The sequence below is a fragment of the Passer montanus genome, unplaced genomic scaffold, assembly GCF_014805655.1.
Source record: "Passer montanus isolate IOZ18808 unplaced genomic scaffold, ASM1480565v1 scaffold35, whole genome shotgun sequence".
NCBI lineage: Eukaryota > Metazoa > Chordata > Aves > Passeriformes > Passeridae > Passer > Passer montanus.
Genome location: NW_024368263.1, coordinates 6217065 through 6243841, shown reverse-complemented (window position 1 = coordinate 6243841; position 26777 = coordinate 6217065). Strand labels below are relative to the sequence as shown.

General features: G+C 45.1%; 2 protein-coding genes across 5 annotated transcripts in view; one reads left to right on the top strand and one right to left on the bottom strand.

Moving 5' to 3' along the window:
• The first annotated feature begins 241 nt into the window (after nt 1-241).
• CACNG1 (calcium voltage-gated channel auxiliary subunit gamma 1) lies at nt 242-9589 on the top strand. The gene is made up of 4 exons (XM_039715928.1): nt 242-621; nt 5618-5692; nt 7742-7879; nt 8605-9589. The coding sequence occupies exons 1-4, from the start codon at nt 381-383 to the stop codon at nt 8829-8831; spliced, it is 681 nt and encodes a 226-aa protein (XP_039571862.1). The 5' UTR covers nt 242-380; the 3' UTR covers nt 8832-9589.
• Nucleotides 9590-15829: 6240 nt separating this feature from the next.
• The window catches only part of HELZ (helicase with zinc finger), an 85262-nt gene continuing 74314 nt past the window's right edge, over nt 15830-26777 (bottom strand). For 2 of the 4 annotated variants that reach the window (XM_039715906.1, XM_039715909.1), the window contains 4 exons: nt 26208-26448; nt 24539-25052; nt 21469-21721; nt 15830-18431 (listed from right to left, as the gene is read on the bottom strand). In XM_039715906.1, the coding sequence (XP_039571840.1) occupies nt 18100-18431; nt 21469-21721; nt 24539-25052; nt 26208-26448 (1340 nt within the window). In that variant the 3' untranslated portion in view covers nt 15830-18099. The remainder of the gene's footprint in view (nt 18432-21468; nt 21722-24538; nt 25053-26207; nt 26449-26777) is intronic. The other 2 variants (XM_039715908.1, XM_039715907.1) reach the window with 1 other exon arrangement.

Here is a 26777-nt window from a genome sequence, read left to right as displayed (position 1 = left end):
CGAGCCACAGGCACAGGGTGACAGGGCTGCAGGGCTATTATGCTGTTTAGGATCATTCTGCACTCAGGCCCAGCACTATTATAAACACAGATGTTTTTATAACCTCGCTGAAAAGTTAATCATCCTATTAATGCCTATTTCTGGGCATGCTGCAAGTGAAGAGACCTCAGCCCCTGCGCGGCGGCCGCAGCCGCTCCGGCCGGGCGTGGGAATCCAAAACAGCCCGGGTGGGACGGGGCCGAAAGCTGAGCTGTGCCCTGGGAGCTCCTGACACAGCCCAGCAGCTGCCTGCGGCCCGGGGCTGACATTTGCAGGCGCTCAGATGCGCCAGGATCCCGGGAGCCCTCGCGAATCCCCGGCCGCGCCGCGCCGGGAGCGCCATGGACGAGAGCAAGCCCCTGAAGGTGCGGCTGACGTTCTCCGTGATCCTGGTGGGGATCTCGCTGCTCTTCGCGGCCGTGGTCACTGACCACTGGGCCGTGCTCAGCCCCAGGCTGGAGGAGAACACCACCACCTGCGAGGCGGCGCATTTCGGGCTCTGGAGGCTCTGCACCAAGCGCATTTTCATGCAGGAGCAAGGTCCCAAGGAGAGGAGCTGTGGGCCCATCAGCCTGCCAGGAGGTACGTGAGCACGCACAGGACTCACAGCAGGCTTTGCTTAGGAGGCTGGAGGACATGGCAAAGGAAAATAGGCTCCATGTCCCCCATGGCAGAAGGATAAATGGTAACTGAGTTTGGGATGGGGAGCGTGGGGCTGCAAACACACCTCGCTGCCAGCTCCTGCTGGGGTTGCTTTGCTGTGTTGCCTTGGTCTGTTTGTGACCATATTTGAGTGTCCCGTGCAGCAGCGACAGTGGTGGGGAGCAGGGGAGGAGGATTGGGCACAGTGGGAATCACAAAGGCAGATTGGGATGGAGGGAATCTTGCTGAACCTCAGCCAAGGGTCCTACAGGCATGTTGACAGCAGCAAGCAGAGAGAGGATTTACAGGTCCACCAAACACAGCTGGATCTTTAGGATTTCCAGATCCATATAATCCCAGAGGAACAGCCCATCCACGGTGGGCACTGGGTTGTCTCTGAGCTGTTCAATAACAGCCATTCCTCAGGGCAGGGAGGGAGAGGGACCTGCAGGATGGTTTATCAACTTCCAGGAAAAAAAGAGTCATAAACGGAGTTTGAATCAATTTCTCAAGGACTTAGGGAGCCTCCTCACCTCTCAGCAGAGACATCTGCTCCCACACACGTCTCCACCTGCAGCTCAGTCGATGGGGAGGGCAGTGGGCACGGCAGCTTTCCGGGAAGGCTGCTCCATTCCCATGGTTAAAGGAGCTCATTATGTTTTTGCTGATTGCCAAGTCAGCAACATCCGCGCCGTTTGCACTAATACACTCCCTCTGTGACTGAGCCACGCTGCTTTTTTAGAAGGCTTATAGGGTACTGGATGCTTTCCAGAACAGAAATAACAGGATTGCCTTCGTGTTAGACTCGCTGCTTGAAATGAAATATATGTTAACACATATTTGGAAATTTCCTGTGAAAAATCTTCCTGCTTGGGCTGACTGTATATTGCCTGTATTACTGCAATTCTTTATCTCTTTGGCCAAATTACATATTGTGAAGAGAGGAGCTGAGGCTCAGCATGTGGATCTGCCTCTAACCAAACTTGGGAGTGTGTCATCCATATGCTTAATGTCTCTCAGGAAGGTACTTACGTGCCTAGAGACGTATTCCTCGCTGCACGCCTTCCCCCACGCACAGAGAACTCCCACAAAAGGAAAAACAATAGAAATTGGTGGATAAACAGCAAAACTGCACGACCGTGGGGTAAATATAAAACTCATAAATATCCAGCTGTCTGCACAAAGCAGATTCGCAGGCAGGGCACAGGAAAGCAGCCGCTATCTTTGACAGACATCAGCATGTGCTCGCACAGACGTTGAATCACATCCCAGCGCCGCATTCCGCCAGGCACGGAGGAGCTGGGAATTGTGGAGGGGCTGGGCTGGCCCCCACACCAGAGCTGCTTCATCCCGTTTTTAAAGATATTTGGGAATTCGGATGACAGCCTGCGTCGTAATCACGTTCCAGAGGGTGAAATTCGCACCTCATTTATAACATAAATACCTTCATCCCTGTTTTAGCCGGGGAAGGATCAGAGCAAGGGGAGGGGAGAGGAGCCCTGGGGCTGGGGCTGCTGAGTGAGGCTGTGGCCGCACGGCTCCTGCTCGATTGATTTCACACTTCTGGGAAGGGATGTCGGCAGGGAAACACCAGGGCTGTGAAACCTGCAGCAGCCAAGAAAATGTGAATGAACAAACGCGCAATAAAAGAGCAGATGCAGGCGCTGCTTTTCCTGAAAATCATGAGATATAACCAGACATAACTGCCAGGACTGGGAAAGAGGCATCAGAATTTATCACTGAATTAATAACCATTTACCAGCCGCTCCCTGTGGAGGAAATGGATGGCATGATTAACGTTATTTATTAGGTTTTGAGCTCAGCACAGAGCAGAGTGGGGAGGATGACTTGGCTCGCAGTCCACAGAGCAGGGCTGTGATTTAGGCAGAGGTTTAAAATTTTACAGCGCCCATCCGAGGATGTTGACAAATTGAAAAGGGTTCAGCATCCTTCTGTAACGAATAAAAAGATCAGGGAGATGGTTGTTAAAACCAGGCAAATTCAGATTAATACTGAGACAGGTCAGTGGGCACTGAGGCATTTTACTACCAGCTGTAAATGCAGTTCAGTGCCACTGCCCGTAACTCCGGTGCTGGTGCTGACCTGAACAGTGGCTCCTGTGGTCTGGGCAGCAGCAGGGGTGCTCAACAGCTTAAACAGCTCCTTGTGAATGCAGGAACCTGAGCACAGGCAGCTGGAGAGGAGCAGTGCTCCAGCTTAAACAGCTCCTTGTGAATGCAGGAGCTCAACAGCTTAAACAGCTCCTTGTGAATGTTCCTGAGCACAGGCAACTGGAGAGGAGCAGTGCTCGAGCAAATGGGCTGTCAGCAGGGCTCTGCTCCCTGTTACAGGAGCCTCACCCTGCGAGACAGGTGTGAAATGAAACTGCTCGAGAGACCATCTCCAAAGATCTGTGTGTGTCAAAGCCTCGTTGGCCAGGTCAGAGCCCAAGGCCTGGCTCCCTCCATGGCTCAGCCCTCACCTTAGCACCTCTTCTAAGGGCCTGTCCCCAAATTCATCACAAGTGGAAACCCCACACCAAAACCCAGGATTTTCCAACCATCCACCCTGCCACAGACTCCCCATGCTCTGCCTGTCTCGGGTTCCAGAGCAAGGTGGGCTCCAGCCCTTTCCCAGCCTGTCACTCCAGTGTTTCCAGGGGACAGCTGCCACCCAAAACTCTGCGTGGCCTCAACACCTCATGGTCTTTCCAGCCTTTCCTTCCCTCACAAAGTCTCCACGTTGCAGCTCCCCAAGTTCAGTGGGATTGCACTTCTCCTGCACCCCATGGATTCACCCAGGAGTGATGGATCTGCGGGGCAGGGAGCAGGAAGGCTGTGAGGGGGTGTCTTGGAGGGGTGAGGACACTCTGTGATAAACCACGTTACAGCCATGAAGTTCAAGCAGCCACAGAGCCCTGGACTGTCCCCACCAGCACACTGGGGTGACCTCGTGGCAGAGATAATGCAGTTGGGGTGGAGAGAAAGGAAGATTGCCACACAGTGTCCATCCATTATCAACCCCAGTGGAAATCCTCTCTGATATGTAAATGTGCTGTGACATAAATGGGCTTTTCTCTTATTCATGGTGGCACCAGAGTCACTGCAGTGCCTCAGCTCTGCTGATAACAGACTTGTTGAAACAGATATCCCCAACTCAACAGAGCATGGGAGCATCTTCAAGCTGAAAACAATCCAGCATTTCACCAAAACTTGTGTTTTCCCACAAGTGTATTTTCCAAAAACACCAACCCACTTGTGTGATGACCTCTTTTGTCATACACTGGCAGAGCTTTGCTGAGGGCCCTAAGGGACAGAGGTGGCTCCATCTCCTGCAGACAAGTCCACCTCTGTAAGGTTTATGAGGATGGAGGGTGGGCTGGGCTGGTTTGGTTTCCCTGCAGTGGGCTCAGAGCTGTGCTGTGCTCCCTCCACACTAAGTCTGGATGCCTCCACCTTTGCACTGCATGCCTGGGGGCTCCTTTGACTTCAGGCTTTTTAGAGAATTAATGAAAAGCTAAACCAAACAATCCCAAAATAAAGTGTCCCAGACACAGTGCTCAGCCTCTGCCACCACTGAGCTGCTGGTGCAGGCACACAACCACTGCTTTGAGGCTCAAAATTCACAATTAGAGTCACAGAGGGCTGAGTTCAAATGTATTTCTTCCAGTCATTTGCAAGGATAATAAAGAACAGGTCAGGAGATTCCAGACCTAAACATTAACCTTGTCTCCAGCAAGGAGAATCTGAAGATGAAATAAGAGTCAGCTTATAAACTTAAGTAGATAAGAGTGTCTCCAAGGAATCTTCCCCTAACAGGCCCAAAAACACTGCTTTGCAATTACCCACCTCCTGGGAGAGGGAAAATAAATCCTCCCTGAGTCACTAACTCCAGCAGCCACCATTTGCATGACAGAAAAAACCCACAAGAACCAACAGGTAGAGCACAGGGATCTTCTGCCAGAGAAACAAATGCTGTAAGGAGCCACTGAAAGGCTCCCAGGCAGAAACCCAGAGCAGTCCCTGCGTGTCCTGCACCCAGCCTGGCTCAGGCTCACCCTGTGCTGTCCCAGCCTGGATGTGGACAGGGCCACAACTTCTCCCAGGTTTCCCCAGCATCTTCTGGAAGGAGATAGAAGAGAAGTATCTAACTCGGATATTTAACAGAAGAGATGCCCCTAAGGGAAGAGCCCCAGTTTTTGTGTTTCAGGCAGCCTTGGCTCTGTTTCCTGGGCCACTGGGAGCCCCCCGGGCGCTACAGGGGTGCTGGGGCAGGTGCTGAGCGTGTCCCCCCCAGCCCAGCAGAGCTTGGTGGTTTTTGCTTTGTTCTTTTTTTACTGACAGGCATAAAAAAAAAAGCTCTTAGCATCCCTATTTTAGTAAAACACCATGTGCTTTGCTGCATTGCAGCAGCCTCATCTCTGGGACCCCCAGATCAGCAAACCACACAGGGCTCTGGGAGCTGCAGGAGGGAAGAGCCAGAAGGGGAAGGTGGGTGAGGACACTCCATCCCCCTGTCTGCACTCCAAGGTCACCACGCCTGATGGAGTGGGTTGGTGAGGGAAGGGAGCTGCCAGCTCAGCTGTGGGCACAGCAGATCCCATCCCCAGGAAAAGCTGCAGCACTGAGAGGCACAAACGATGGCCAAAGACAGAATGAGAAAAACCATCTGTAATTCATATTTTAAGCAGGAGAGCGATCCGCTCTGAGAGGGATACAAAAGGTATCAGAGGGGCTTCAGCCTGGTCCGTGCTGGAGTCTGGTGTCCTCATCTGCTCCGAGAAAATCAGATCCAACCCCAGTTCCTTGATATCACCAAGGGTAGGGAGCCTCAAACCACTGCAAGTTTGGTATATCAATAAAAAGCTAATTCAGTCTTACTGCATTTTATCACAGGCTTCCAAGAGCACAAAATTGAATTTTCTTTCTTCTTTCAGACCACAACTGCTCCTACTTCAAGCACTTCACTCCAGGAGAGACCTCAGAGATATTTGAAGTAACCACCCAGAAAGGTAAGAATGTTCCAAAAGAATATTTTCCTCATGTTGTATGAAGTGATGGGCACACAAGATCTAATGGAAAGGGTTCCCCAAAATGGGGGTTCAGCCCTGGTTCCATTGAAAGCAGCAGAATTTCTAACAGGAACCATCAGCTGGGAAAAAATGTGGAAAATGCCCTGGACAAGGTCAAATCCCAGCTTCCTGGGACAATTATTTTTATATATGGTCACACCCATAAACATGATTTTACATAAGTTGTCCCACAAATATATAACAATGTCAATACCCAGGAAAACTGCAAAAAGTCCTTCCAGCATAAAAATGACTTTACAACATTGGCACTATCCGTGACACTCAGCCTTTGCCATTGAAGGGGAAGATATTAATAAAACTTAAATGAATAAATCATACCCCAAAGAGAGTCTTGACCCTGAAAAGAAGTGCAGAGGCTCTCTGAAGACCATTAGGAATTTTATGGTTCATATTGATTTTATATGAAAGTCATGTAAAAAAATAGAGCAATCGATGGATGGAAGGAACAGGGATCCTGCAAAGACATGAACTGTCAGAGTTTACAGCAAAATTGTCTTCCATGGACAAATTTCACATATTTAATAACTCCAAATGTTTTGAGGGTTCCCCTAACATCCTCTATTTCTCATCCTCTCTTCGGGGACAAACTCCTTCACAGTTTGCAACACAACATATTTACTGTGGAAAATGTGAGCCATTGAATACATTCCATGTCTTAATCTGCTTTGCTTCTATTGGAAATTGTAATGGTGGAAAACCCTGAAGATAGGTTCCCTAAAAAGTAGCTTCCTAAGACAGGAAAGACAGGAATTTTAACTAGCTAGAAAAGCTTATATCTGAGTCACCTGCTTTTGCTCAGTTATCTGCTATCTGATCCAGCCACCTGATCTTCAAAATACACCCAATGCCTTCAGGCCAATGCAGAAAAAATCAGGGAGAATTTCTTCTTCAGGGAAAAAAAAAAGTCAAGAAGAACTTCTTTTCTTTGGGGCAAAAAGAAAATCTTAAGCCCAGCAAAAGATTTTACAATGAAACGAACACTTTCAGGCAGTTCCAGCACAGAGAAAAGAGAAACATTTAGAAAATGATAATAAAACAGTGATATGAAAGCAGTGAGAACAAAGAGTAATCTGCTGTTCCCCTTTGCAGAAATAGCTCATTTGGATGGGAGCTAATTAGTAACGAGCAAAAAAATTCTTCATGATTTTGCCTGGGAGATATTTTTTTTAAAATGGCTTGAAAGGCAAATATCATCAGGCACTGTGATGTTCATGCATGGCTACATGTGTTAAACATTAAACTAATCTGAAAACGAGCACAATATGCAAATGAAGGCCTGAATTGCTCAATTAGCAGCTCTCCCCCTCCACCCAGGCACTGAGCAGTGCTGGGCTGGGGGAAGTGTCCAGCACACGGCTTACAAAAAACAGGACTTTTGGGGAGGGTTTAATCCATGTCCTGAAGAAGCTGGGTTTTTACAGAGCAGGAAATCTCTGTTGTAAAGGCAAAGGAATAAAAATGAGCTGTGCAAACCCTTCACCCCCAGCCTGCTGTGCCCGCTCAGCTCTCCATGCACTGGGACAGCACCAGCACCCTGCACGGGCCAGGGCTCTGCAGAAAGCACAGAATAAGAGCAGGAAGAGCTGCCTGTTTACGCTGGGAGCAGAGTGTGGGGTGATGGAAGGGATGAGGGCATGGAGCCCAGCAAGGCTTTGACAAGGACATTTCCACAGCAGAACCAAAGCGGCTCCAGCAGCCCCATACAGGTGGGCTGGTGAGCAAAGGTGCCCTGGGCTATCTCAGGGGGTGCCCAGAAAGTCTTTTCCCCTTCCTGCTCTGCTTTTATACCCTTCAAATTCAAAATACAAATGGCCAATACTTGCCCCCATTTTCACTTGAGGGAAATAATTCACCAAAGCCAGGCATCAGGGGTGCACGTATTTCTGAGAGTGAGCTACTGCAATGTCCCCACAGCTGATGGCAGCAGGCTCAAAATGTCATTTTTGGTGTTTTTTTTCCCTTTGGCAGAATACAGCATCTCAGCTGCAGCCATTGCCATCTTCAGCGTTGGCTTTGCCATCATCGGGACGATCTGTGTGCTCCTGTCCTTCAGGAAGAAGAGGGATTACCTGCTGAAGCCAGCATCCATGTTCTACACCTTTGCAGGTACGGGCAGGGCAGCTCACATTTCTGTGCTTGGTTCATAGGAAAACACAGAGAAACTTAAGATGGATCAAAAGAGGAGAGAGACACTTCTAAAAATTCCCTGAAGGCATTTTCTTCCTGGCCACAGACTTCAGGTCCCTGTGTGGTGTGAGAACGTCCTGTTCAGCAGCTGGTCTGTGTTTTCTCCAACCCCCTTTAAAAGTATATTCACTCCCTTCTAGTATATTCACTGTCAGTCCCAGTCTGAACCAGGGACACGCAAAATTCTATCTCATTTATTAAGATTCAAACCCACAAAACGACTGATCCAGGCCCAAAATACACAACTGTCTCCCAAACACACGAAGACTGCACTTGCACATGAGCCAGGAATACTCTGACATGCTACAGTGAGTGAAAGACAGAGGTGCAAATTGTCACCTCAATATAAAATCTTCCTCAGCCTCTGAAAAAGCTCCCCACGGAATGCAATTATTCCTCCCCCACTTTGAATTTCCCATCCAAGCCTGCCTAAAAGATCACACTCAACAAGTCAGTGGCTGACCTCAGTTGTGGCAGAGCTCCTGGCAGCTCTGAGCACCGGGTGCTCCTTCAAACACTGAAGTCAGTGACTCACCTGTGAATCTCACTGCAGCTCCTGTATGCAAAACAACAGATGAGGCGGTTAATTAAGGATGAAAAATTGACAGCTGGTTATTCAACCCACTGCTCCTATCTTCCTTCAGGTCTCTGCATCATCATCTCTGTAGAAGTCATGAGACAATCCGTGAAGAGGATGATTGACAGCAAGGAGACAGCCTGGATCAAGTACAGTTACTCCTGGTCCTTCGCCTGTGCCTGCGCCTCCTTCGTGCTGCTCTTCGTCTGCGGCATCGCCCTCCTCCTCATCGCGCTGCCCCGCTTCCCCCAGAACCCCTGGGAGACCTGCATGGATGCCGAACCCGAGCACTGATGCTCCCTGCACCCATGAAAAATATCCAGAAAGTGTTCTGAAAATATTTGTATTTTTTTAAACGTCTGGGTGTCACTACACAATGTGCTCCCCGTCAAGTGAGTCATTACTGAACCAAGGCATGTTCGATTGCAATTGTTGCTTTCTTTTTCTTTTCCTCTCTTTCTTTTCCCTTTTTTCTCTCTTTTTTGATTCTTTTTTTCTTTTTCTTTTTTTAAGAAAGCAGAAAGACGACTTAACACCCCCATGGTTGTGTGTGGATGGCACTGCTCTGTGCCAATTTGGGGCTGCCCTGTGCCAATGCAGTTGAGGGGAAATGTGTGTCTGAGACAGCTTGGGCCACAGAGGATTCAGCTTTGTTATGGAGAAGATTTTTGGTGCAGTTGGGCATAGATCCATGGGGGATATCAGGCTTTTATACCTTACTTGGTAGAGACTCTGTGGGGAGTCAATATCCCCATTTATGCCATGCTCCTTCCCTCAGAAGGGTTAGCTTGTTCGCCCAGGGTAAGTTGGAGATCCTTGTGCTTTCTATTAAAAAGTTAACTTTTGATAAAAAACAAAACAGAACTTTGCATAGCATTGGGATAAACCCCCCCCTCCAAATTTACACTCTGCAGTTCCATTCTTTTAAATCAACCGTAAAACCCCAGAAAAGTCTTGTGTTTTCCTTGAACTTCACTGGCAAAGCCAAGAAGTACTGAACATGAAGAGTGATATTTTCCTTTAATAAAAAGCATAATCTTCTGGTAGCATGATTTTCTGGGAAGTTGTTTTGCTGGGTGAATCCCTTGGCCCATCAGATTCTGCTCCAGGACGGCAGAGCAGCGCTGGGCGCTGTTTGCTGCACGGAGCTCTCGCTTCTTCCCCGTGAATGAGCTTTTCTAGAGCACCCTGCTCTGCTCACTGTGTACACAAAGCTACATCTCAGGAAAAATCCTTCAGAACGGCTGCCGAGAGGGAAAGGGCTCTGCCTGAAGGAGCCGGGAGCAGCAGCCCTGGGAGCGCCCGCCGGTGCCTCGCTGCAGCTGCAGAACAGAGCCCGGCACTGCTGGGGATGCTGCGGGCGCTGCTTTGCTGCTGAGAGCCTGCAGGGCTCTGCACAGCTGCCCGAAGCACTCTGGGGGCTGGGGGGCCCCCAGTCCAACCATCAGCAGCACTGGGGGGCCCCCAGCCCCACACCCTCACCCAGCCCCTCCAGCCAAGCCCTTTTCACCCCCATGGTCCCCCAGCACCAAGAGGCTTCTTCCTTTCTTCTTCTTTTTTTTTTTTTTTACAGTTCAATTTTCAGAATCTGCTCAGCATTTTCCCCCCAAGCAGTAAAAAGTACGTGGCTTACAGTGTACTTTGTTCACCTAGTAATTTAAAAACCAGGAGAAAGGGGAACTCAAGTGCTCTTCCCTCTGTGCTTAGCTGACCACAATCCTAAAGAAAAGCAGAATTCCTAACAGAAAAATCTCTGGTCCATTTGAAGAGGTGTGAAACCACGGCATGTTCAGACATGGGGAGAAATTCCCCAGCAATTCCATGCTGGCTGGAGGGGCTGCCCTCAGCCCCGCCGTCGGGGTGGGCTCAGCCCCAGCAGCCCAGCCAGACTCAGGCTCATCTCCATTTTCCCCATCAGCAGAGTGGCAGCGAGAACAGAAGCCTTTTGTGAAATTGCATTAATGTTTTCCAAGCTCTTTGAAGTTGAAAAGCACTACAAATAACACATATATTATAAAGTTTTGGGATGAAGCACTCATTGGTGCTCAGATCTGAGTGTGAGCTGAGGAGCTCTGCCTGTCTCTCATCATGAGAGACAACTGCAAGTCTTCACGTTGTCACAGAACCACTCTGAAATGCTAAATGGTTTTGAAATCTTATTTTTGGGTACAGAGCTGACATCCTGAATTTGCATTTTCATTGTTCAGGAAAACAGAGGCTAGTTTCTAGGGAGAACCTCTACATGCAACAACAGAAAGGAAAGCAGTCAGTGTGACCACCACGGTGGCTGACATTGGGTTGGGACCTCCAAACCTACACAGCAAAGATTAATCCAAGCCAAGCAGCTGGCAGGAACAACAGCATTCCCAGCTCAGCCATCATCATCACCCTCATCATCACCTCAGACACGCCATGGGCTGAGATAAGCAAGGTTTGGGGAGAGGGTCTGAGTTCCTCACCCCACACAGAGCAGTGGCAGGTCCTGTAGTCCCTGGGAAGCCCTTCACCCATCCACACCTTTTCTGAAGTGCCATCCCTCTCCTTCAATGCCTCTGCTGGGAGAAAGCAATTTCTAGGTGGGTTCTCATCCTGATGGGCCAACTTTTTACCCAGCCAAGATGCCACTCAGTCCCCTTCCTGATACTCAAGAGCAAGACATGCATGTTTCAGATAAACACACCCTGGAAAGTCTCACCCATCTCCTGCACACTCCTGACCTGCCTCATCCAAGCCCCAGTGAGGGCAGTGGAAAGATTCCTGGTAAGTGCTGGGCTTTGGCCTGGATCCAAGGTTTTACAGCCTCTCTGGGATCACTTTACTCATGAGGCAGAGAAAACACACAGCTCTCGGCATCGAGATCCTACACCCACAGCCAGAGCTCAGGCAGCTCAGGCAGATGCCTCCTAAAGCCCTTAAGACTCACTGAGTTTTTTTCTCTTTCTGCTCCAGGCTAAGGCTTTGTGATCGTTCCCTGCTCTGTACGGTCCCTGCTAGACTGAGAAGCACATGGATAACTTCATTTTCTTCTTCCAGATATTAAGAACTGCTGAAGAGGGACCCATCCATTAAATCAGTCATTGGTATTCACGGTGGGAAGGGCTCTGCTCCTGCAGCAGGTTTGTTCTGCCAGAGCTGATAATGTGTTTTAAGAGAGTTAATAAAAGTAATTGGCCTTCATAAAGGAAAAGGAATATAATGTTGGAGGGGGGAGCTGTAACCAGTTTCAGTTTTCATTCTCTCAGCTGAGCAAACAGCAGGGAAGAGCCACCAGAACTTCAAGAATGTACCATGAAAAGCAGGGAGTCCCAGAGACAAACAGGGATGGGAACCCAGCTGCTACACATCCAACAGGAGCACTCCTGGCTTTGGGACACAGCCAAAGAACAGAGTGGGAAACAGGCACCAGAGAGAGAGAGGCAAATCAATTTGCACAACAAGGAACAACCAGCAGCCACCATGAAATCCTGAGCGTTGGCCCTGCCACCACCAGACCCAGGGACACCTTCAGGGCAGTTGCCACTCCCTAATCCAACACCAGTGCCTGTCCCCTCCCCAGCCAGCCACAGACGTGCCCCAGGGCACTGCCCAAGCCACAGTGCTGAGATTTGGGCTGCTCCAGTCTGCCAAAGCCTGAGTGTTAAATCACAGTCAACGCAACAGAAGACGTGAAGGTTTTTGTTTATGTAAGATTTGCTGCGAGGCGTGGAGAGAATCTGCTCCCCTTGTTTTTAAATGCTGTGCTGTGTGAATTTAATGTGCAGAAAAGGTGTCAGACAAGCAACCCTGAAGAAGAAAACTGCCTGTTTAGCAGTGAGCTGAGCTCCTGAACACCCTTCATCTGCAACGAGGATCTGCAGGCACAGCCCAGCACCAGCGGGTGGGGGGAGAAGAGCTCAGCACACACGGCAGCACAGGTGGGTGCATGAGAAAGGATTTCACCCAGAAATCCTGGCACACACCCCTCTTTCTCCTTTAGTCCAAACCCAGAAAGAACCAGCACGTGCAGGATGCTCAGGTGTTTGATCACTCTGACTTAGTTTACAAAGGCACAGGTATTTACTAATTTATTTTGTTTTTTTCACTGATGCCTTCCCACTCTGTGACTTCCTTGTGGCCATCACCTTTTTCTCCTCACTCTGACGGCTGTGGGAATGATTTCCAGGAAGCTCCAAAGATCTGGGAATTGTTCCCCCTGCAATGAGATCCCTGGCCCTGCTGCAGAGGGCCACTTTCTCACCAGCTCTTGAGGAGCACACCTGACACAGGAGTCAGGAGAAGTTGGCAGCACTGTCAGCCCTGGGGATTCACAGGGAGCCCCTGGGCTCTGTGCAGAGCTGCAGCTGGGCAGTCACATGCCAGGAACCTGACCACAGTCAGAAACTGTTAGAGAATAAACCTCAGCCTAAACTTAATTCAAAAGGAGCTTCCTCTCTCCACAGTGGGACAGTGCCCCTTGGAACACTGCATTACTTTCTAACTTAACTGCAGGAGCTTTAGGCTGCTCTGTACCATAAAACACACACAGCAGTGGGACCTGCTCTAAAAGCATCCATTCCAATTATTTCTCCTTTCCATTGTCACCAAGGGACAAGAAAAGAGCGTCACAACTTTGTTTTGACTGAAGTAGAGGATGGGATTGTCGTTGCTTTGTCACACTTGATCGATGCTGGGGCTCCACTGAAGCTATTGCACATAAATTCAAGGCATGCAGACATCACACATACCCACTCTGTATCAGACACTGAGCTGCTCTGCTGTGTTCTTCAAAGAAATGCAGAGAAGGGAATAAACTCGGATTTCTGGACTATTTTCTACCTAACAGAAGCAGCAGCACAATTCTGTTTGGCAAGGCTGCACCCCAGGCTGTGGCTCAGCTTCATGCCCAGTATCACCAGTCTCACTGGGAGCACCTCAGTGGCTTTACAGCTGGTCTCGTTGAGGTATTTACCCTCCAGCAGGAAGCCAAGTCTTCTGGAAAAGGGACTGACAACATCTTTTAACCAGTCTTGGATAATTCATATCACTGAGCACTCTGTAATTTGTCAGAAGCATCTATTAATCCTTAATGAGGTAAAAACTCCTCAACATTTCTCAGCTAAAGTTGCCAAAAAACCCCCACACCGAACTGACATTTCCATTGCTGCTGCTGCAAATCCTTTTACTTCTCTTGAATGAAAGAAAAAAAACAAATTTAGAAGGATTCAGCCCTTTCTACCTGACACAGCCAGCAAAGAGAGACTGGCACAAGTATTGCTACACCAACAGAAATAGCCCATATTTCATGTCAAGGAATACAATGTGCAAATTTTCATAGGCACCATAGATCATCACCATCTGTCTTGACAAGTTAATTGTCTGCAGTTTTTCTAGGAAAACTAGAACCTTTAAAAACTAACAAAACAAATGAGTTGAAGGATGATATGGGCAGAGTGTGAAGCATCATGGGCTCACTGCCCTGGAAATGTGCAGGTTCTGATATGCTTGAGTTCAGGCTAAAAAGAAAATCTGGAGTGGTCAAACACTGCTCTTGGTGCTACTTATAGCACTGAGGTACTACACACATAGCAAAAGAATTGCTTATGGAGCACGATCTCTGCAAAAAAAACCAGCTGAACTTGACAAATCTGGGAACAAAACATTAATTAATCAAAGCAGGGAATGGCACTCGCAGGGTTCGCAGTCAGTGGCAGGACGAGAGGGTCAGCAACAGCACAGCCCACACAATTAAAAACCCAGGACAAACTGGATTAGATGACAACCTCCAGGAGAAAAGATGGATGCTGGGGCCTTGGTTCTAAGCAGCCAGCTTTATGCAGAACAGCAATTTATGAGCTGTCTTGTGGCAACACTGAAAGCTGCCATGTGAGCACAGAGGGGGAAGGAGGGGAATTGTCCCTGTGACCACGCTGGGCTCTGGGAGCCTGGCACTGCTGGCACACCTGAGACACTGCAGCCATCCTGGGGACACCCACGGCCCTGCAGGGTGCTCCAGAGGACACCAGCACACCGTGGAGCAGCCCTGATGAAGAGAGACAGGGACGTGCCCCTAAAGCTCTGCCTGAGCCTGCCACGTCCTTCAGGACAGGCTGGCAGCTGCAGGACCAGGGCCAGGACAGCCCAGGCTGAGGACAAGCACGGCCACGTCCCACAGCATGAGCCAGAGGAGCCAGGACATCACCTGCAGCATCAGGAGGTGGGAATGTTACCTCAGAATGCAGCTCCAGGTCAGGCTGAGCTCGCTGCAGAGCAGCATCACCTCTGGCTGCTCCTCACCTAGGCTGGCCAAGGGGAAAGCTCACAGCTTCATAAGAATTCACACTGAAAAACATGCCAGCTGCATTCACCAAGTGGCTTTTTAAAGGGTGGAGGCGCTAACTGAATTGTAACAAAAATTATTTTTCTTAGAATCCGAATTTTTTTTTTAATCTTTCCCTTCATTTTTCATTAGTTCTTATTACTACACTGACAACCTCCCGTGAGGCATCCAGATTTTTCTCATCAAAACCTGGAATTATAGAAAATAAACCAAGGAATTATTCTTGAGATCAAATACAAGCTTACTAAATTTAGATCTGTCATTTCAATTTTCCACAGAAAACAATGGGGGGTTTATTCCTGGACAAGGAGCATGGGATTTGGCACTAACAGAAGCATTAAAAAAAGTCAAGGAGCCAAATACCCAGTGGGTGCATATGCCCCAGTCTCCACTCATTTCCCCCAAATTGAGATAATTTACACTATCTCAATTTTGAATATTCCCTGCAATTGCAACAGGTCCATATTTACAGTGCAGCCTGAGCAGTGCCCACTGGAGCCATCTGTGAGGCTTAATTTCATTTCAATAGGAGTCTGACTGAAGCCCTAGGAGAGTTGAAAATACAGTTTTGGGGTTTTCTAAACATGACTTCAATACTCATTGGATAATTTGCTCCAAAAACCAAAGATCTTACTCAGGGCTGTATATGTGACAAACAATGGCCAGACAAGACATTTTTTAAAAAAATCTTTTGGAAAAAAACTAGCTCTAAGAAATCCAAATGATTCATGCCAAAGCTGTTAAGTCAGATCATCTCCATCATATCCTCCTCAAATTCCTGGGTGAGAGCACTTATGAAAATTTAGCACCAAAACCAGCTGGGGTCTTCATAAAGTCAAAGAACTGAAATTCTAAATCAGAGAGAAAATGGGATTTTATCTGTAGTATTTCCAGTGTAGATAAAATGCCAGTGTAAAACAGAATAAAATGTGGTGAGATGCAACCATCTCCCCCTTAACTGATCGACAGATAACAGTAAATTAACAAGTGATGTTTATTAGTTTAATATTCAATATTAAATGGTGAACAGAATCAAAAGGCTGCTCCATAGAACTGAGTGACTTTGAAACCCCTGAAATTACAAAATGCTGACTTGGGGACGTGAAGTGCTTTGGATCCATCTCTGCTCTGCCAGTCCTGTTCCTCCCTCCACTGGATCCCACCTCAGCTCTGCCAGTGAATTTCCCATTCCTGCAGCCAGCAGCTTGGCAAAAACCCATTTAACAGCAGCTTTGCTTGATTCAAGGTTGCAGAATTTGGCCTCTCCTCGTTTTTGGGTCGTCTGGGTTCCATGCCCTGTGCTGAAGTGCTGAGCAGAACTTGGCAGGGGCTGTCCCCTCCCCAGCATTGTTTGTTTGGTATAACATTAGGAAATAAATTAAGGAGTTACACGAGCTTTGCTTTACAGCAAAAAGAAGGAAAAAAAGTTTTCAGATAAGTTTCTGAATCATAACCCAGCAAAGATTTATAATAAAAAATTTATATGCAAACCTCTGCAGTGTACTGAGTTTAAATCAACACCATTACATAATGACCCTTGTCTTAACACATGAAGTCAAATGCAAAAAAAATGAACCTGATTGATTGTAATTAGAGCAAAAATCTGATTGAATAGAGCAGAGTCATTGCTCCACAGTAAAGTGTCCCATGGACAGCTGTAAAAATCTGAAATCACCCCCTCACAGCTCTAAAATTTCAATTCTCACAGGTAATAAGTGGAGGAATTCTGAACTACACCCAGCTCATCCCTGTAAACCAGTTCCCAGATTTAAAGTTATTTCAAGTGTAAAAGGAGGGTTAAAAAGAAATAAAGGAGAAACTCTACAACCCCCCTCTGGAGCTCCCCGGCCACAAAGCAGGGACAGTGTGCAAGACCAAAAATCTTTATCCACAGAGTTTTTATCTTCTGAATTTTCATTCACATTTGTTTCTTTAATTTTTTTTTTTAATATCCCATAATTAATTTCTCAGACTGGATTCCTTAAGGGCCAGGTTCACGGAGATAAATAACCTGGTAACCACTCTGATCCCCAGAAGATTTAGATTAATTTGGATACAGCTTTGACAAACATTAAATCTCTTCTTTAATGATGTTCCTCAAACAAAACAGTTAGCAAAATATCTGAATTTCCTTGTATAATGTCACATTTTAATGTAAACATCAAATAATGTACCAAAAGTTTTACCGGAAAAAAAAAAAAAATTAAAGCGGCACAATTCTTTATACCACTGGAGAAGAGGGGAGGAAAAAGCCAGATTACAAACATTTACACATGCATAGTGGAAAAAAATTAAACAAACAAACAAAAAAGTATTTTACTAAATTCACGCATTTTTTTTAAAATAGTTATTAAATCTACTAAGCACCAACATACCTAAAAATTTATTTTCAGCTTCATGATTCATTTAAAAAACCTATCAAATTAACTTTTCAAACAAGCTTATATTATTAGCTTGTCCAAAAATAAAATGTAGAGTTTTTTGGGTTTTTTGTTAATTTTTTTCTTCTTTTTCTATTTTTTTATTATTTTTTAAAGTATACCAATACTTTTATCTGAATGTTTCCAAACAATGGCATAGGTGTCTGCAAAGAATGCCTTTACTCTACCCTACAGTGGATGGAAAATACAATACCACATCATACAGAATCTAAAACTATAAAAGTCTGAGAATGCAGCATCCCTTCACAAAAAAGCTGATAAAACTGAAATTATTTAGAAGATGCTGCACCTTTATTAAAAAAAAAAAAATTAAATGAATTTAAGCAGAAATAACATACATTTTTACATTAACTGGCCATTTCTGGTACAGAAACCCAGCATAGTATGCTAATGTTATTGAATAAATGTAAATGCTACTTACAATCTTCTTAAATACAATTTAGACAAACTTTTTTTTTCCTTTTTTTTTCTTTTTCCTTTTTTTTTCCTTTTTTCAAGTTGTACAGGTAATCTCTCAGCTGCTAGTTTAATGCAACATATAATTAACATTACACAAATTAAAAAATAACACGTGTGTGTCTTCCTACAGAAAAGCTTCCAAAAACCCGACCCACATCAAAAAATGCAAAATAATGGAATATAATTAAAAAAAAATTAGTTGCAAGTCTAGCAGCAAAGCAATTAAGTGAGGATATATTTACCAATATAAACAAAGGGAATATTTGCAACTACAGGTGAAGCCCCAACTATCTTAGATCTACCGACACAAATAAAAATTAAATTCTCTCTAAAAAAAATAATCTGATTATTTAAAATAGGAATAAAAGCCATTGCTACCTGATGAACTACCTAGGCTAAGTTCCTGAAACAAGGACAGGGGGTCGCTGTTCTTTTTTGTCTGCTCAGGAGGAGGTTTGGGCTTGGGGGGAGCCCGCAGAGCGCTGGCGTAGGACATGACGGGTTTGGTGCCGCCCGCGGGCTGGGGGCTGCTGCTGTTGGACTCCACCAGCTGCTTGTTGGGCATCAGAGGGGGGAACTGGCCCAGATGCTGGAGCACGTTGTAGTTGAAGGAGTTGGAGAGCTGGATGTTCTCAGCCTTCAGGTGTTCCTCCGGGGGCTTGGCCGCCTTCGGGGGAGCTGCGAAGGAGAAACCGGAGTTGGAGCAAAGAACGGCTCTGACTCAGCCAATCCACCTGCAGCAAGCCCAAAGGCAGAGCTGCCACCACCCCTCTGGTGACCCCCTCCCACACCACCCATCTGCCGTGTTCAGTCACTCTGCAATGACACAATCCCAGGACGGGCTGGCTTGGAAGGGATCTTAAAGCTCATCCTGCTCCATCCCCTTCCGCCAGAGCAGCTTGCTCCGAGCCCCATCCAGCCTGGCCTAGAAGTACCAAACTTCACTCCCAGCTCTTGGGGCATGCAGCAGCAGCACAAGACTGACATTAGCAAGCACCTCCTCCGTGTGTCTGTACCCTACAGCTGCAACCCCAAAGCTGCAATTCCGCACAGCGCCTTCTCCGGGGCACCGAAGGGAAGCTGCTTCCGAATGGGATCTACTCTAATTTAAGCACTTTATCCACTGAGACAGCACAAAGAGTATTTCATTCTTCTTGCTTTACAGCTTAATAGGCTAAAATTAAAATTTACAGCACCATATATAATTCATTCTCCAACAGCAATTCAGAGCCCTGAATGCCAACCAACTAATTATTGGTATTTCAGGCTGAATGTATTCTTGCTAATTGATATGTTCTTGCTCCACATTTAACAACTCCTGTAACTATCAGAAAAAATGGTGCTTTAAACCATAGGTATAAAACTGCTTTCAAATGAATTTCCTGAATCCTAATGAGGTCCTTTACTTTTGTCTGGAGAATTCTGCTGTCTTGCACAGCCAGAGAGACACGACACGGAAACACAGCTCCATGTTCCATCTGCAACAGTCTAGGAACTGGGCAACAGATATATTCTGTAATTGTTTCAGTCTTTAATCATATAATGTTCTTTTTAAAGTGCATCTACAAGAACCTACCACCAAATGAGTGCAAAAGTAGAAAAACATGAAGTTTCTCACTGGAAGGGTCACACACAGGCTTCTGCTTTTTATAGAGCACTCAAAAAAAACCCACCAAAAAATAAAATGAAAAAAAACCAACCCCAAAACCAACCCATAGAAGAATGGATACGGAAAGAACACAAGCAAAGCAATTTTGCTAGGGTTGCTATGATTCAACAAAACCAGACAACCCAGAACACGAGCAAAAAACCTCCCAAAATAACCACAGCACTCAAGAGAAGACAAGTAATGACAAGCAGGGCCAGAGGTGAAAGCTGTGTTTGGTAGAGGTGTCTAACAGAAGGAAAAATATGAAATACACATCTTGAATGAAAACTTAAATAATTTTCTTTCCATGAACAGAAAAAGCAATGCATATCAAACTCTCAGATTGCAATTTTGGGAAGTGCCTGCACAGAACTACCCAGAGGAATTGACAGCAGTGCTCCATGAATCCCTCCTGACCCAACCCAACACTGGTGCCACTCCTGGTGACCAGGAGAGATCAGCTTTGAGCAGTCTGCAGTCAGGGTCACTCCCTCTCAAGCAGGGACAGGACTTTCAGAGCATCACATCCTCACGGGGTTTTATTTAGGGATGAAAACCAACACTAACGAGAACAGTGCAGTCACTGGTCATTAACCCTTAGCTCTATAAAACACATTTGGGCTGTAAATATGATCACAGGCAGTGAGCTGTAAACGTGGAAAGCCACAGCAGCCATAAAATGGAGATGTGTTTGCATGAACCATTAGATACAGGGCTTTGTTTCATACACATTTATTGACAAAACAGAAACCATGCTTAACTACAATAAAAAACATTTCATTGCCAATGCAGTTACCAGTGAGAATTTGATATTTTCACTTAGAATTTAGTATTTGACAGCAAATGTGTGCAAATGGTACTTTTTACACACATATCTGTCCTCTGAGGACTTTACTCACAAATAGGTTCTCAAGCTTTTCATTAAAGCAAACAAATGTGGGACTGGCTGACCCCAAGCCAAACGTGCCAGAGTTCCTGAGCTCCTCTTAGATAACCAGGGAGAATGGAGAGCAACTCTGTGTGAGCAATTCAGTGATGAATGCCACATAATACTGTGCATTCAGCTCCTTGATTTGCAGTAAAAATAGAAACAGATTGAAGGAGGTGCCCTGAGCTTGAAGCTTTGAACTTAGCATGAAAGATGCTGCCATAAATATGGGTTTGCAAAATTACATTTTCACATTTTGGAAATTAAAAGGCACATTAGGAATTTAATTCTTGAGTGCTGTCGCTGATATAAAGAGCTTTTCTCATTCATTCTACTCTGCATGCTCCTACTTCAGAATTACTATGAAATTACAAGACGTTTTACGTTTATAAAGTTTGGTGAAAAGCAATTAAATCTTTTAAGGCCAATAAAACCAGCTTATAAATATTTTTTCCACATTATTAAGTGGTTTTAATATCCACACTGGAATACTGTTTACATTTTTATTAATTTTGTTTTTAAATTACTAATGGAGATTCTTAAAGCAAAATCACAGGAAGAACCTGTACTACCCTGGTAATACTGTTTTTCATAAACACAAGAAATACAGAAAACAGAAGAACTGCTCCAGCTCTCTCCTTGCAGCTTTTTTTCATCTCTGAAAAGTTAATTTAGTTTCTGTCTGCTCAATCAATCAGCACTGCTGCTACCACCAGGGAAGCCACATTCCACTGAGACTCCTCCACGGTGAGGGAGAATTTAAACTCGTCACTCCTTTGATGAAGTACCAGAATTTACTAGAGAAACGCTGAGAGCACTAATTCAGTTTATGTGTTGCTCCCTCAGACTGTAATACCAACACAAAATATCACAGATTCTGGAAACAATCAATCTATCTTGCAAATAAATCCCACCAGTCACCTCGGCTGCCTGCAGCACAAATTCAGCTGCACTTGAAGCCACTGTGAGAGACCTTCTGGGTTTAGTGGAGCTTTTGGAGAAGACTAAACAGCAGCAATGCTTTTTCAGCCGAGGAGCAGGATGTTACCAAGAAATGGGATTATTCCAAGCAAACCTATACCAACTGAAACAAGAAATAATTGCTTAGATTGGCTTTGGGAAGCAGCAGCTGTACCCACCTAGCAGCTCCCGGGGGGGAACGGCTCTGCTGGCTCCGTTGCATGGAATGTTTGGGTACGGGGCAGAGGAGGAGGAGTTCACCCACAGCTCAGGGGAGGAGTAGTTGAAGGATGACTGGTTACTGTGGTCCTGAAGCTCTTTACACTGACCAAGACTGTCTTGAGGAGTGCTTAATTCTTCAGAACAAGCCTGGACTGAACTAGAGGAAATTCTTCTTTGGTACAACGGCCTGCCTGGTCCTCTTGGTTCATACTGTGAACAACATTTAAAAAACAAACAAACAAACCATAAAATAGCTTTTTGAGCTTTTAGATTCAACTGCATGTATCAAATACCATTTTGCCATTCAATATTTTCCCTGAAATGTCTTACCAAAAAACCCCCAGTTCTTTGTATTTCCAAAATACTAACACATTTCAAGTATATATGATGCATACTGCAGTCACTGATAACATATTTTGATCACACAAAATAGAGAATTTTAAAGGAAGTGCAAAGAACATCAGCTGGGATTTCTTAATTCTTATCAACCTTTATATCTCACACTCCTACATGGGTGTTGGATCACACAGAGAGGAGGAAGATACCCAGCATTTACAGATGAAGCAAAGGAAGCACAGAAACACAGAAGAAAAAAATATTCTTACAATGCAGTCAGGAAAAAAATGGCTTTTCCTTTTCCAAAGGATAAATTAGTGACTCGTACACCAGGATCTGGGTAAGCAGGATACATTTGTATACTGAGTTCTGTACACACAAAACAAATGCTCTGGAGAAGCAAGTGCCCTCAGGAGAAATAATGTAGAGAATTTTATCTGAAACCACAGAAATTACTTGCTTCCATAAACCCTGTAGATCATGTAGATGAAAACGGCAGGAGCTCCATCAATTAACCTGTGGGCTTCAAGAGTTCACATTTAAGGGCCCTCTAAGCTTTCTCAAGATTCAAAGCAAGTCTGTTGTATTACAGTTTCTTTCTAACAATAAATACAGTATTTATACCCAATTGCAAGGACTAACAAGAGCACCAATAACAGAAAAGTCATACAGGTAAATCTAGACTTGGTAAAGGGGGGAAAAAATCCTAATGAAATGTCACAAGAAATTAGCTAAACAAACATCAATAACTTGCTTGCAGAGTCCAACTATTGTTACTATATCACCTACAAAAATTAGACAGGAGAAAAAGGTGCATGAAAGGAAATTGTTATATCTTATTTCTGTCGCCACAATCAAGGGATCAACACTTGGATATCCTGACAATCCACTCCCCTAAGGAAATTCTTCAACAACAAATAAACAGACAAAAAGAAATTATTGCCCAAATCAACCCAAAAAGCATACATTCACTGAGTTTAAAAGGGCTATTTTGGTAAGCAATCAGGAATTTGTCAAGTTCTGGACACTTGCAAGTACAGGACCATACAGAATAACTCCAGTATTCCCTTTGATGTGCAGTTCAGATCTGGTTTGACTGAACACATGCAAAAGCTTTCAAGTATCAAGTCAATTAACAGCTTTATAAGTAGTGATTGAGGAAACAGTTTAGTAAGGGTACCAAAAGTCAAGAAATCTGCCCTGGCAAGTGCCTTGTCTGAGGGACGTCTGTCAAAAACACACCTAAAACCCCATTTTGATTTCTTTGTGCATTCAGTCCCACCTACCAGCTGGAGCAGCAGTTTTGGAAAGTTTATAAGCAAGTCTCTGTCTTGCAACACTTTTACTGCATTTGGCATTTCTGTCACATATTTTGAAAGGAAGAAGAAATAAGAACTAAACTGAATTTGCACTAATTACATAAAGGCTCACTCTATTTGTCTTCAGATAGCAGGAACTGTCACAAGCTCTATAGGAATATTTATTGGTTTATTACTGCTGAAAAGCCATTGTTCCTATGTCCCGCTGTACTGACAGCATTAACTGTTGTCACAAAGTATTAGATTTTATACAGGGTGGTATGACTTAATGGAGTGAGACAGCAAATTTCTAAATGTCTATAAACTCAAACCTTACTACAGCTCTGGCTGGGCCTGAGGACTCCATTAACCTCTCTGGATCTGTCTAAGATAGGAATTTGTAAAATGCACTGAAATTCAATTTTAGTTATTTTTCTCAGGCTCATAAACTAAATATTTTCTGTTTTCAGAAGTTGATAAACAAATTAAGTATGTATTGTGTGAGACAGCAATGAGCAAGGCTCCCTCCCCAGCTTCTGTAAAAACCTTAACAGAAATGCATCACAGAACAAGCCACTTATGTACAAATATTGGATTACATGCACTCAGTGAGAATATTAATTCTCACATTCCTGGAATGCAACCTGGCTCCAGGATACTCCGTGTTTGCACATCAAACACTCCTCAGCACCTCAGATTCCAACAGGGATTAAAACCTCCTGTTCAAAACATGACCTGTCCTAGCTGTGTGTGCTGGCACACCTCCTCAGAGCCCAGGACAAGGGAAGAGGGAGAGGGACAGAGCCAGCTGTGCGTGGCAGGGGGTGCTGGAGCCAGCCTCAGGCAGCACAGCTGGATGTCTCTGGTTTCCAGCACACAGGATGGCTTTGTATCAAATTAATGCAGGCAGGGTGGGATTATGAAATCAGGCTTTGTATCAAATTAATGCAGGCAGGGTGGGATTATGAAATCAGGATTTGGACCATGTTGGAACAACTCTACAGCTCTGGTCTCTTATGAGATGGAACTCAAGCATATGCACAGCTCAACACTGAGCTGGGTGATCCCAGCTGGCTGACCAGAGCTGCCACCTGGGCTCTGGTTGATTTTCACTGCAGATAAATCACACACAGACACAGAGCAATGACTGCATGAAACCTCAGAGTAATGTTCCAAAAGCCAAGGCTTCCCATCGAGCAGAGAAAATGTTACACCTACAGCAACAAGAACCACGGATCTGCTCAGGGAGAACAGCAGAGACGCAGAGATTCCACCTCACAGAAATTCCCACTGTGAGCTTCTAATGAGTGAGGTGTTTTGCATTCACGACCACTTCACAACATTCTTTGATATTACAACGAGAGGACAAGTGCAGAGCAGACAGAACACCCACCTCTTCTAAGCTGTGGAGCGAAGAAGCAGAAACTGCTCGAGATGCGAGTGGATGAAATGGCTCCTGACCGACTGCGTGCTGATGATTCTGGATTTGTATAAAAGGGCTTTGCTGCGACCTGTGGGGCAGTGGAGGTATTCCATAGTGAAAGCCCTGCCCCAGGAGGTGATTCTGCTGCAGGTTAGCGTAAGTCCAGGACCCATCAGGTTGCAGGTATTTCAAGGGAGACGGGGTTATGTGTTCGGATGGCATTGAGAAAGGGGGGTTGTACATTTGGGGTAAATGCTGCTGAAATGCTGGGTTAGTGGGCAGTTCAATGTCTCTGCTGTTCTCGGTGAAGTTGGGGAAGTGGGCGCTGTGGTTGGAGTTGCAGGAAGGAGAAGGGAGTGCTGGTGGGCTCCGGGGCTGGACTTGTCTGTATTGCAACAGTCTCGACTGGGGCGGCGGCATTTCGGCGCCGTCCCGGCTCTCGCTGGGATCGCGCTGCGACAGCTCCCGGAGCAGCTCCTGGAATCTGCACCCACGCAAGAAATGCAGCAGGGAAAGAGGGAAAAAAAAAGAAGTTTTGCTGAAATCTCGCTCTTTTTGAGGTGTAGAACACTCAGAGAACAGAACACTGAATTTAAATATTCTCATCTTTGCACTTGCTGACCCTAACTTCAAAGGATGTGACTGAGCAATCAGAAATTAGGCACAAGAGGATTAATTGGATGAAATACCCACCTGAATCATCTCAAAGTTTTAATAACTCTTGAGATTTCCTTTCCAGTCAGAAGAATCAATTTTTTGTTATCTCTTAAGAGACAACTAAAGGTAAGGATTTCCTGCTTTACTACACAAAGTAAAAAGTTCACACAGTTAAAGACAATTTTAACCCCATTCAAGGCGAAAGCCAGAACAATCAGGGACTCCCCTCACTTGCACAATATACTTCTAAACTTCTTCAAAAGGTCAATTCAATTCAGCACTTCAAAGAGTCAGCTAAGAGGTCATTTAGATGCTTTACCATGGCTATAACAAACCAGATGGAAAAGAAAGCATAGTGGGAGATGACAGTAAACAGAGGCAATTTAAAAATCCAGCCTTTACAATATACATGATTAAAGTTGATGACCACTGGAACCATTTTTCTGTTGATGTTCAACAGCTTCCTTTCTTGCCCCCTAAAGCTCCATCTCAAATACAAGCATTTTTTTAAAAAATCTGCTTTTAAAGCAAAGGCTTTTTGAAAAGGAAGGAAAGTTTAGGTTTCACTGGGGAGCAGTGTTTAGGGAGGGGCCGTTTTGTTTCTTTTCAAGCACACAAATCTCAGACTGCTACTTCAAATTGAAGAATTTACAACTTAAATAGGCCTTAACTACACTCAGACACCTCTTTCATAAAACACAAGGTTGTTACTCTCTATCCATTCCTCATTCCATAAATACAGCACTGAAAAGCTCCATAAAAATATTTTTCCACTACAGCTTTACTACCCAATATACTAACAGAATAAAGCATAACACATAATAAAAGCATAGTTGTAAGTCAGCCTGCCAACTATTTTAACCTTCATAATAACAGCAGCAAAAAGCAATACCTTTAAGTGCCTTGCACTTGATCACAGTGTTACAGATAGGTGCCCACTGCTCAATTTTACACAAGCTCTGATGACTCAGTAAACAAATACCTTGAATATGTTGCCTCTGTTTCATCTTCTGTATTACTGGCAAGTTTCCAGTTTGCCCTAACTTGCTGCTGTTGATGTAATCCAATTGGTTGCTGAGGAAGATGTGGTAGATGAGGATGGTGATGGTGTTGATATGGAATAGTGCCTTGACTGAGATAGGCATTATGTTCATTCCATTGCTGTAACCTGGCTTGTTGTTGCTGCCTTATTGTTTCCAAAGCTACATTTCCATGCATACGATCTACAAAAATAGTTTTAAAAAAAAATTTTATCTAATGCCCCTTTTTAAAGATCTTTATGTCAGAATAAAAAAAAGAAAGAATACTTTTTATACAGTTTATTCCAGGGTCTATTATATACTAACTGCATTGCAGTGCATAACCTGGTTATTTAAATCATATGGAAAATCATATAAACATGAATCTTCTAATAAAGTGCTGAATATTCAAACATGCCTCAAGCAGCAAATTATGCTCAATGACATTACTTATGGAAACTAACCCAACAATGACCCAATTCAGAGCAATATGCCTGAAAAAGGTAAATACCTCCTTCATTCTCACTTCAATG